This window comes from Canis lupus, chromosome 5, assembly GCF_048164855.1.
Source record: "Canis lupus baileyi chromosome 5, mCanLup2.hap1, whole genome shotgun sequence".
Classification (NCBI taxonomy): domain Eukaryota; kingdom Metazoa; phylum Chordata; class Mammalia; order Carnivora; family Canidae; genus Canis; species Canis lupus.
This window is the reverse complement of record NC_132842.1, coordinates 43178567-43190596: the sequence shown is the minus strand read 5'-3', so window position 1 is coordinate 43190596 and position 12030 is coordinate 43178567. Positions and strand designations below refer to the sequence as shown.

General features: G+C 37.7%; 1 protein-coding gene across 15 annotated transcripts in view; it reads left to right on the top strand.

Annotated features, from left to right (window-relative positions):
• The window catches only part of CDC20B (cell division cycle 20B), a 49722-nt gene that overhangs the window by 30472 nt on the left and 7220 nt on the right, over nt 1-12030 (top strand). For 11 of the 15 annotated variants that reach the window (XM_072826452.1, XM_072826446.1, XM_072826450.1 and 8 more), the window contains 4 exons: nt 1677-1793; nt 6022-6221; nt 7609-7703; nt 9717-9942. In XM_072826452.1, the coding sequence (XP_072682553.1) occupies nt 1677-1793; nt 6022-6221; nt 7609-7703; nt 9717-9942 (638 nt within the window). Of the gene's footprint in view, nt 1-1676; nt 1794-6021; nt 6222-7608; nt 7704-9716; nt 9943-10963; nt 12025-12030 lie in introns of those variants that run through there. The other 4 variants (XM_072826455.1, XM_072826445.1, XM_072826443.1 and 1 more) reach the window with 2 other exon arrangements.

Genomic DNA, 12030 nt, shown 5'->3' with positions numbered 1-12030 from the left:
ATAAGAACTTTGTTCTTCTGCCTCATTCACCTCCTTCAATCTACTTAGATCACACTTCTAAAAATTAATGAACCCTTCACGTGGCTGAAAATCTGTGTATAACTCTGACTTTCCCAAAACTTAACTGCTCATAGCCTACTGTTGCCTGGAGGCCTTCACAATAATATAAACAGTTGATTAACACATATTTTGTATGTCATATGTATTATATACTATATTCTTACAATAAAGTAAGCTAGAAAAAAGAAACTATTATTAGGAAAATTATAAGGAAGAGAAAATACATTTACAGTACTGTATTTTTTAAAAAAGATTTTATTTATTTATTCATGAGAAACACACACACACACACACACACACACACACACACAGAGGCAGAGCATAGGCAGAGGGAGAAGCAGGCTCCATGCAGGGAGCCCGATGTGGGACTCAATCCTGGGACTCTAGGATCATGCCCCGGGCTGAAGGCAGGCGCTAAACCCACTGAGCCACTCAGGGATCCCACTGTGTGGTATTTATAAAAAAAAAACAACCCACATGTAAGTGGACTCATGCAGTTCAAACCCATGTTGTTCAAGGGCCAACTGTATTAGCTTCACTGTGTAAAGCAGTGATCCGATATTGGTATATATTGCAAAATAATCACCACAGTACTCTAGTTAACATTCATTACAATTCGTAGTTACAGAATTTCTTTTCTTGTGATGAGAACTTTTAAGATCTATGCACTTAGTAATTTTCAAATATGCAGTCCAGGATGAACTATGATTGCCATGCTGTACATTACATCTCCATGACTTATTTTGTAACTGGAAGTTAGTACTTGTTTTTTAAAAAACCCTTATTTGTAGTGCTTGAGTGTTTCTAGAAACCTTTAAATTTTGCCCACAACTGCAGGTCTTTGTGGCTAACACCAAGGCTGTGAATAACGATCTAGTTCTGGGTATAGCATTGTGAAGTTCTTACACTTTTTATCAGAAGGCATGTGGTCATAGAGACCACAAATTACCTGGGTGGGCTCAGAGCCTATTAATTTATGTCATCTTGGTTCGTTCCATAACAAGCCAAGTAGTTGGACAGATGAAAAGGTGGTGGCCTGTGGTTTAGACCTAGGTGGGTCTTTTTTTTTTTTTTTCCTAGGTGGGTCTTTTGATGAGAATTAAAACTGAACCCAAGATAGGACCTTGAGCTCAGATAGTCACAGGTAAAACTAGCCAGAAGTAATTCTGTGTGCTCTGGTAAAGAAACAATGAGACAAAGAGCCAAAATAAATGAATCAACAAATACTTATTACAAAGACTCAGAGTAGGGCTTATGCCTATCAGTTAATTGTTGATGTGCTAGACAAATGGATATGCAAAAATTACTTTGATTTTAAAATATCAAGGGATGGAATAAATATTCAAAGCATGATAGAGTGTTTCTGTATGCTTCCCACAAGATGGTCGTTACATTTAGGTCTGGCATTCATGTGTTTTTTGTTAAAAAATGCCATGAAATATTTTTAAAATTTTTGTTTAAATTAATACAGAAGCTGTTTTTTCCTTCCCTTCTCCTGCAACTTGTAATTCAGTTTTATCACAATGACTACTTTCTTTTTCACGTTGTTATGTCTTAATACCTGCAAGGATAAATACTATGCTTCCAAGATAATAAAGATAAAGATATCTTTATAGGCTGCAGAAATGGAGTTGGAGATGAATCCTTCCATCTTAAAAGATTCGGTGATATAGACTATTCCATACTCCAACCAGAAGTGAAGATTCATCTTTCTGGTCTTCGAAATGACTATTGTAAGTTATTGTTTAGATCATGAATTGAAAAGTTGGAGTGACAAAATGTATCCTGTGCTGTGGCATAAACTTGAAATTTGCTTCTGGAAGAACCTAATTGGCCCTTGTGCCTCATGTCCCAAAGCTGAACCATCCAAATGTGGTTAATGTAGTTTGGCCTTTCCTTGTGCAAATTTCATGTTTGGAATGGGTATTGTTGGTGTTGGTGGGGTATGAGAAAAAATATATTTATGAATTTTACTGTATTAGAATGAACTGTGAGAATGGGGCCTACTCTTAGGCATATATTTCAAACATGGATAAATCTAATCAGTCAAACAGCCACATTGTGTCTTCTTGTTATGTGCTTAGTTTATAATCTAGTTGGGAAGACAGGACTAACTCACATGGAACTTCTACCATTATGCCAGTGTAGAATACAAATAATGAATTATGGGGTAAAAGGAATTATAATGACTGTAAGTTCAATGATCTTTGGATCTTTGTCTAAAAAGACTTTGTGGAGATAGTAAGACTTCAGCTGGGTCTTGAAAAATGAGTAGGATTTAGAGGGATGGAGGCGAGAAGATAGAGTATTTTCAGCAATGTTAACAGTGAGCAAAGGCAGGCTATTGGTAATTAATGATAATATTACTGAAGAAGATACAATGGGAGACTGGTGAATAGGGTGGTAGATGGAAATTTTGCAATTACATAGGTCCCCTTAACCCCCTAACTTTTTTAGGTTACTGCAGTTGTCATATATTTTACATCTACGTACATTGAAAACTCTACCATTATAAGTTTTACTCTAAAAAGCCATACATATATGTATTTTAAATAAAAGAGGAAAAAATGGTCTTCATAATTACTCAAATATTTACCAATTCCACTCTTCTTTTTCATTCTTGATGATCCAAATTTCCCTCTCATATAGTTTCCCTTCAGCCTGGAAAGCTTCTTTTGACATATTTCAGATCAGATCAGTTGGTAAAGACTTCTCTTATACTTAATTTTTGCTTCATCTAGATTTCTGGGTTGCTAGATTTTTTTTCTTTCAGCATTTTAGAGATACTGTAATGACTTCTGGCCTCCATAGTTTCTGGTGAGAGCTCAGTTTCTAGGGTCATTTGAAGACTTGCTCTCTTGCTTCCAAGATCTGACTCTTGTTTTTTTTTTTTTTTAAAGATTTTATTTATTTTGTTATTCATGAGAAACACACATACAGAGAGAGAGGCAGAGACACAAGCAGAGGGAGAAGTAGCCTCCATGCAGGGAGCCCAACGCAGGACTCGATCCTGGGTCTCCAGGATCAGGCCCTGGGCTGAAGGCGGCGCTAAACTGCTGAGCCACCTGGGCTGCCCTCAAGATCTGACTCTTATTACACATGTTAGATCTTTGGATATTATTCCAAAAGTCCCTGAGATTTTGCTCATTTCTTTTTAAATTTTTTCCCTACACGTTCTTCAGATTGGATCATTTCTGTTGATTTATATTGGAATTCAATGACTCTTTCTCTGTCATTCCCATCCAGATTTTTCAGATATTGTATTTTTCAGTTTAGAAATTTCCATTTATTGTTTTTATGGCTTATATTTTTATTTTAAAGATTTTTTAAAAATTTATTTATGAGACACACACACACACACAGAGAGAGAAAGAGAGAGAGAGAGAGAGAGGCAGAGACACAGGCAGAGGGAGAAGCAGGCTCCTTGTAGGGAGCCTGACATGGGACTTGATCCCGGGTCTCCAGGATCAGGCCCTGGGCTGAAGGCAGTGCTTAACTGCTGAGCCACCAGGGCTGCCCTGTTTTTATGGCTTCTATTTTAGTTTTATTTTTTTTTTTATAGTTTCTATTATCTTTACATAGAAAGCAGTTTCTTTTTTTCCATTCTGCTGATATTTTCTCTTTCCATTCAAGTATGTTCTTTCTTTACCTCATGGAGAATATTCTTTCTATTCTGTTTATATATTTTATTATAGCTTTAGCATCTTGTTTATTATTGCTTTAGCATCTTGTTTTTGATAATTCCTATACTTAAGTCATCTTGGGGTTCTTGTCTATTAATTATGTTTTCCTTATGTCCAGTAATCTTGAATTGTGTACTGGACAATATGGATATTATGTGATATTAATTCAGGGTCCTGCAGAGAATGTTGCCATTTTTGTCTTAGTTAGGTTTATCCTTTAAGGTTTGTCTTGCCTTTTATGGGTGATGTTTTGAGTCTCAGATCAGTTTCTTCAGCCTCAACTATGCTGATTTGGGTCTATCCCTCATATATACAGATTCGAGTCTAGGCTGAGACCTAAATGGATTCTTCAAATCTCAGTTCAGTTTTCAAAGCCATTGCCAAGCTTATTTGAGTTTTCCTTGCACTAACATGATTTCAGGGTTAGGCTGAGATGTGTGTGGATTCACACATTCACAATTAGGGAATGCCTTTCTGTGGCTCTCTCCCCTCCAGGATTTTCTCCACATACTTTGGTCACCTCAGACTCCTTTCCCTGGCTCCTCTCACCAGAAAGATGGTGAGCTTTCCATCAGAGTTTTAGCTGTTGGTGCTATTCCATGATTGGGGCCTACCCTCTGACAAAACCATGTGAGAAAAAAAGTGAGAAACTCACCCCTGGGCAGGCTGCTTCTTCTGGTTTTGACCCCCTTACTTAGTTTAACTGCTTTTGCTTATTTTCCATTTCTCAGGTTTTTAATTTTTAAAAATATTTTGTTCAGAGTTTGTAGTTGTCATTAGTGGGAAAGGTGGGTTATAGGTAGCTTAGACCACTGTAGGGGAACTAGTGTGCTTCATAGTTTTGTATTGATATGTGTCAATCAGGATAAGAGATTTTTGTCTTCCAAGAAATAAGATAGGGTTATATATCAACTATATTTCAATTAAAGAAATAAGGTAGGATACATTTTAATATGTGGTCACACAAATATGGTTTCTTTTGGCAGTCAAAGAGTTTTTATAAGTCGAAGCTGGAGAATACTGCCAGGAACTTCCAGGTATCACATATAAGTCACTGACTACTTTTTCTTGATATTTCATAGTTGGGTGTATTTTGGTTTGAAATGATAGTGACATCTTTCATATGGATATTGTGGGTTTAAAGATGTCTCCCTAACAGTTATGTGCTTTTCCCCTATATTTATTGCAGTATTATTTACAATAACCAAATTATGGAAGTAACCCAAATGTCCATCAATAGATGAATGGATAAAAAAGATGTGAAATTAAAAAAAAAGATGTGGAATCGGGGTTCCTGGGAGGCTCAGTTGTTAAGCATCTGACTTCAGCTCAGGCCATGATCTTGGGGTCCTGGGATTGAGCCCCGCATTGGGTTCACTGGGGAGTCTGCTTGTCAGTCTTCCTCTCCCTCTGCTCCTCCCCATTCTCATGCTCTCTCTCTCTCTCTCTCTCAAAAATTAAAATCTTAAAAAAGAAATGTGGTATATGTGTGTGTGTCTGTGTGTGTAATGAAATGTTATTCAGCCATACTATTCTTGCCATTTGCAACAACATGGATGGATCTAAGTGAAATAAATCAGAGAAAGACAAACACCATATTATTTCACTCGTATGTAGAATTTAAGAAACAAAATAAGTGAACAAAGAAAAAAAAGACAAACCAAAAAGCAGATTTTTAACTAGCTGATTGAACTGATCATTTGGAGATCAGAGATCATTGATCAGAAAACAAACTGATTGTTGCCTAAGGAGAGGTTTGTGGGCAGGATGGGTGAAACTGGTGAGGGGAATTAAGAGTGACTTATTGTGATGAGCACTGAATAATGTGTAAAACTGCTGAATCACTATATTGTATATCTGAAACTAATATGACACTTATGTTAACTATACTGGAATTAAAATGAAAAAAAAAAAAGAAAAAGTCTAGGTAATTCCAATGAAAAAATATGTGCTTTTAATTTTTAGTGGCCTGTTAGATACAATTCATGTGTACTAATAATGATAGGTGAAACTTCCAAGTTCTCTAAATGACTCCAAATAAATATATCTGAGTATAAATAGCAAGCATTATTGTTCATTAGACTGTGTATCTTGGCACAAAATTCTAGTTTTTATTTTTGAACTTCTAATGATCTGCTTGCATATATAATTCTATTTTCCAACTAACCATGGGAAAGGGATTAATTTTGCTCATCTATCTATAAAAGGTTGGTTACTTGAAAATATTTTTTATTTGCTAAGTAATTACCCTAACTAATATGAAATGCTTTTCTTATAGATCTGAATATTCTAGACTGGAATTTTCGAAATCTTGTTGCTGTAGCCCTTGGATCCTCTGTGTTCATATGGACTGGGGAAAACAACGTGATTGAAAATATAGACTTAAGTCTCAATTGTAGCTATATATCCTCTGTGTCCTGGATAAAAGATGGAAACTGCCTGGCAGTTGGCACCAGTGAAGGAGAAGTACAAGTAATGGAAAGTTGTTTTTTTTCCTCAAAATGTGCTTTGTGTAATTGCTCAATAACTAAAATTGACTTTTAATAACAAGTTATTATACAATAGAGAATCTATATTAGTTGTGGCACTTGAAACTATGGGGAGTAAGAGGATATACCATCCTGTTTTTTTTTTTTCTGAATGGCATTTAATGAGGAGTTAAGGATACTCTATCTAGCTTTTTTTCACACAAGCTTTCCTTCTGTCATATTTACCTTCTTAGAAGTCTTTTTTCCCCCCAAATTTTATTTTTTAAAGTCATTTCTACACCCAGAGTGGGGCTTGAACTCACAACTCTGAGATCAAGAGTTGCATATTCCTGGGGCACCTGGGTGGCTCAGTGGTTGAGCATCTGCCTTTGGCTCAGGTAATGATCCTGGGGTCCTGGAATCAAGTCCCACATCAGCCCCCCCTCCCCCGCCACAGCAGGGAGCCTGCCTCTCCCTCTGCCTATGTCTCTGCCTCTCTCTCTGTGTCTCTCATGAATAAATAAATAAAATCTTTTAAAAAGTTGCATGCTCCTCTGATCAAGTCAGCCAGGTACCCCTAAAAGTCTTTTCTCTAGTATTAAAGTTGGGCTTGTAGAATCTCCAGGGTTAGGACTTTGGAGAGAGGAAGATAACCGTCAGCTCTCCTTTCTCACCTCAAGCTGTGATCAGGAGCAGAGTTACTTAAAATGAAGGAATTTGTTTCTGATAAGCTCTCTGAAATGGTAATTTACCCATATTCTATCAACCTATTTAATTTCTCATGTATTATTATTACTAGCAATACTATAAACAATATTGCTCATATGTTCAATGACTTTGGAGGGCCATAGATAGCTCTCATTGCTTTCTCATCTCTACAATGATATTGGATGCTTTGAAGGTTATGTCATGATTTCTTCTTGCACCAAAGTTCTTCTTTCTTATATGGGTCAGTGTATCATTTGTAGGTGGCAGAAAAGGAGTCTCTTAGCCTGTCGGTGGATTTCCAGATACGAAATTCCACAATTTAGAAGAAACTAGAAGTGTGAGAGCCATTCTCAACCTGTGGCTGCGCACTGAATTCACCTGGGGAGCTTTCAAATAAATGTCTTTAAAAAAATGCCATATCCACAGATCCTACCTCCATTATGAAATCAGAATGGCTAGCATCCATAGCAAGCTCTGCAGGTGATGTCATGACAGTTGACATGTCAGACGATGTTGAGTCAGACAATGTCAGACATGTTGAGTAATGCTTCCCAGGGTTAAGGGAGCTAAGCTTTCCTGTTGTACAAAGACTGGCTGTATCAACAATAATTGCCATCAGGCTTTTAAGAAGACAGTGGGCTGTGAAAAAGACAATGTTATGTAACTCTGCTTGTTCATTTTTTTTTCAGTTATGGGATGTAGTAACTAAAAAGCGGCTGAGAAATATGCTTGGTCATTTGTCAGTGGTTGGGGCTCTGAGCTGGAATCACTGTATTCTCAGCAGGTAAGAAGCGTCTTAATGGAACACATTAGATTTGTATCACCAAGTTTGGGAGGCTGAGTAAACCAAAAGCAAAACTAAAACAAACCAAAACCAAACAGGATATTAGTTAGTTTCAGTTATGATCCTACCCTCTTGCATGTTCTGATCTTCTGGTGATATAAGTGGTCCAGTGGCCACGGATACCATGGTGGCTCTGTGCCTGCACTGTATGCTAGGACTGGGAAGTGATGTTCAGGATTCACTAAATTGTTCAGATAAAAGGTCAAACTCTGTTTAAGCAAACAGTTTCTCTGTACCAAGCCATACCTACCAGAGGGATATTTTGTTGCAATCAAGTATTTATTGTTATCAGGATCAATAATTTGGACTATGGTAAACTTTCTGGGGCATATTTCCAATTCACAGACCCACAGATGTCAAAACTGGAAGGAGCCACATAGATCAGCTATCTCCATGGTTCTCAAACTTGAGCATGCATCAACATCACCTCAAGGATTCTATTTTTTATTTTATTTTATATTTTTTAAAGATTTCATTCATTTATTCATGAGAAACACACACACACACACACACACACACACAGAGGCAGAGACACAGGCAGAGGGAGAAGGCTCCACGTAGGGAGCCCGACGCGGGCCTCAATCCCGGGTCTCCAGGACCACACCCTGGGCCAAAGGCAGGCGCTAAATCGCTGAGCCACCCAGGGATCCCGAAGGGCTCTTTAAAACACAGATTGATGGTCTGTCTTAAGGAATTTCTGATTTAGTAGGTCTGAAGTTGCTTTGATAATTTGCATTTTCTAGTTTCCAAAGTGATGCTGATGCTTCATCACTTTTGAGAACTACCAATTTAGTCTAACTACTTCAACCAGAAAAGTTAAGTGACTGTCCCTATGATCCTACATAATTGATCTAAATATGCACTGTTTTTAATAATTACCATTCGTTTTTATACCATAGTTCTTAAGGTAGGTTTAAATTAAATAGATTCCAAGACCTTTTACAATTTAAGTAGCTAAGAAATAAATTTGAGATTTCAATACCTTGTGATTGTAAGTCAAAGTTAAAGCCACTTTAAAAAAAACTGTATAAAAGGCTAATTATTTACTATGAGAAGCTGTTGTAGTGAAGTCAGTTCTATATTTGAATTCTTTTTACAGTCTGCATTGTTTAACTTTAGTTATATCATCCTCAAGGAAAATGAACAGATCTTTTCTTATAATAGCAGGTAACATTTTTGGAGTAATGGATGCTAGGCATCGTGCTATACTCTTTATGTGCATAATTGTGTTTTAAAAAATTTTTTATGATAGTCACAGAGAGAGAGAGAGAGAGAGAGAGGGAGAGGCAGGCTCCATGCACCGGGAGCCCGACATGGGATTCGATCCCAGGTCTCCAGGATCGCGCCCTGGGCCAAAGGCAGGCGCCAAACCACTGCGTCACCCAGGGATCCCCTCGCATAATTGTGTTTTAATCCCAGCAGTGATGCTATACAATGGTTTCTAATACCCTCCCCCCCGCCCCCCGCGTGCAACCTATTCTTAATGAATAAACTGAGATACTAGCCTGAGGTCACATGGTAAGTAAAAGGGACAGAGTCCAGCTTTGAACCCAGGTGGTCTGGCTGCAGAGTTCCTATTGTTCATCTGAATGCTGTTCAGTGTGGCTGGCGCCTGAATAGTTTTTACAAATATGATACTGGATTTTGAGAAATTTCAGAAATAATTATATGTAGTTGTTTACTTATTCCTTGTAGAAAATTAGTCCAGAAAGAGTTCATTTGATAGAGTAATAGGATCTTTATTGTTATTTGGATCCAAATCACTGTGCATGAGTAGACATTATCCACTGATTTTGAATCACATTACAGTTTGCTGTGACATATATTTCAGATGTTAGTATCATTAACAAAACGAATAGTGGATTTGTAGATTAATAGAAAGGGGAAATAACACTTCATGCTTTCGAATGCTCGAGTTTTCTGTCAAAAACCTGCCCCTCTACCTTTGTGCAGCGGATCGAGGCTGGGCCGTGTTTATCACCACGATGTTCGGGAAGCCCAGCATCACGTTGGATCACTTCACCACAAGCAAGCTGTCTGTGCTCTGAAGTGGTCGCCTGACGGCAGGCTGCTTTCCAGTGGCTGTAGTGATGGACTGCTGGCAATATGGCCCCATGACCCAGGTGTGAGAACACAGACTCAACCGCTGAAAGTTATATCCCAACCTACAGCAGTCAAGGTAAGACATCCAGTAGCCTTCCAAGTTGCTCTTCACTCAGATATCACTGAGTATCCTTCACACATGAGAACAAAGCCATTAAGCCAATGCTTTGAGATTTTTCTTTCCCTAGAATTTGTTGTGGATTTTGCTATCACTCTCCTGAAAGACAACCCTATGTATACGCTCCATGTGTCCGTTTTTGTGGTTGTAAGTGACTGAAGCTTCTGAAAAAAAAAAAAAAAAGAAAAAAAAAGAAATATATTTTCTCTCACAAGTGAGGAGTCCTGGTACATACAGCTGCTTCCAATACCGTCCAGATTGAGGGCCTTAAATAATGTCAGAACACTCTCTCTTTGGCTCTTGGCTCTGCCTGTCTCTGTTTAGTTTCATTCTTTATTCAGACATTTATTTTGTGGGCAAGATGGCTCTTAGCAGCTTCAAATTCAGATTCCCTCAAATGGAAATTGATTAGGAAACTATCATTCTTATAAGTCTGGTATAAAAGCCCCAGGCAGGACTCTGGTGTGACTTTGGGCACATTCTCATCTCTCAACAGGTAACTGTGGTCAGAAAGATGGGTACACTGATTGTTCAGGCCTAGGTCATGAGCTCACACCATGAAAGGAAACCCATTGTCAGAAGAAGGAGGAGGGGTGGTGCCCAGTTAAACCAATATTCCACCATGCTTTGTTTAATATGTATTTTTTTTTATTTCTCTGTATTTTAAATTCTTATTTCTTCTAAAAAAAATCCATATATTCATTCCTTTGGTGTCATAGATATGCGTCCTGGCCTCAACATAGACTCCCAGAATATTTATCACTCACAGAGCAAAGAAATGATTCTACTTTGTTAACTATGAGCACATTTGTTAGAATGAGAACTTACATAGTTATCATGGGGTTTCCTTGTATAGGGTGTGATACGTAGCACCTGCTGCGAGGCATAGTGGTGGCTCAGTACTCTGGCTTGTGGTTTTTATTTTATTTTTTAATTTTTAATTTTTAATTATTTTATTTTATTTATTTATTCATGACAGAGCAGAGAGAGAGGAAGAGACGTAAGCAGAGGGAGAAGCAGGCTCCTCGCAGGAAGCCCGATGTAGGACTTGATCCCCAGACCTGGGGTCACGCTCTGAGCCAAAGGCAGATGCTCAACCCCTGAGCCACCCAAGCGTCCCTGGCTTGTGGTTTTTAATATCCATAGAACATTAAGAATGATTTTAGGTTCAAATTCCCATTCTTAATGATTTGAAAAAAATCTAGAGAAAATGTATGTAAAATATCCTGTCTGCAAACAAAATGCAAAAACAAAATAAAGCAAAACAAAAACCCAACACATGAAAACCCAAGCAAAGCAATACAAGTGACTTTCTTATATGTCTTGTCAGAAATACAGTGAATTGAACCAAGAGTTTCTGAAGCCTGAGCAAACTAAATCTGGTGGCAGCTAATAGCAGGATGGATGTATAAATAAGGATGCATAGATAAATATAACTGAAATATCTGTTATAATGTACTTTAAAATTACTGTTACTAATCATTTCAATGATCAATATAAATGTGTAATACTAAATCATATTTTTCAGAATAACTATAGTAACATAAATAAGTAAATCAAAGATAATTTTATTTTCTGAAATGTATTAGTTGAAATGCCTGAGAGTTTTTGGGGTATGAGCAATCGTGTGTGGCTCCATTCTGTCCTTTTTTCTCTGACCTAGAACCTAAAGACACAGGTAGACAAATAGGAGAAAGGCTTCATTTCATAACCAGATTTTAGGGGCACATGTCACCTACTCCAGGGGCAGATTTTTGCCCATAGGTCATGTTGAGTGTAGTTTTAAAAATATATTATTGGGTGGTTTTTCTTTGTTTAAAATATTTGCAGTTGTTCTCAAAATTTGAGGAAGGCACCTAAAAGGTGATTTCTAGTCCCTCAGAAGTGATCTCTAGAGAGTGTCACTGCTCCTGCCTTTGGATCAAAGGTCCAGAAGAACCATGGTCCTCACAGACCTCTGCAAATCCTGCTCACCTGAGCGTGTCACCATCACAAGTTCACTTTCTCCAAGGCTGATCCACCTGTGTGATTATTTGAACTTTAAAG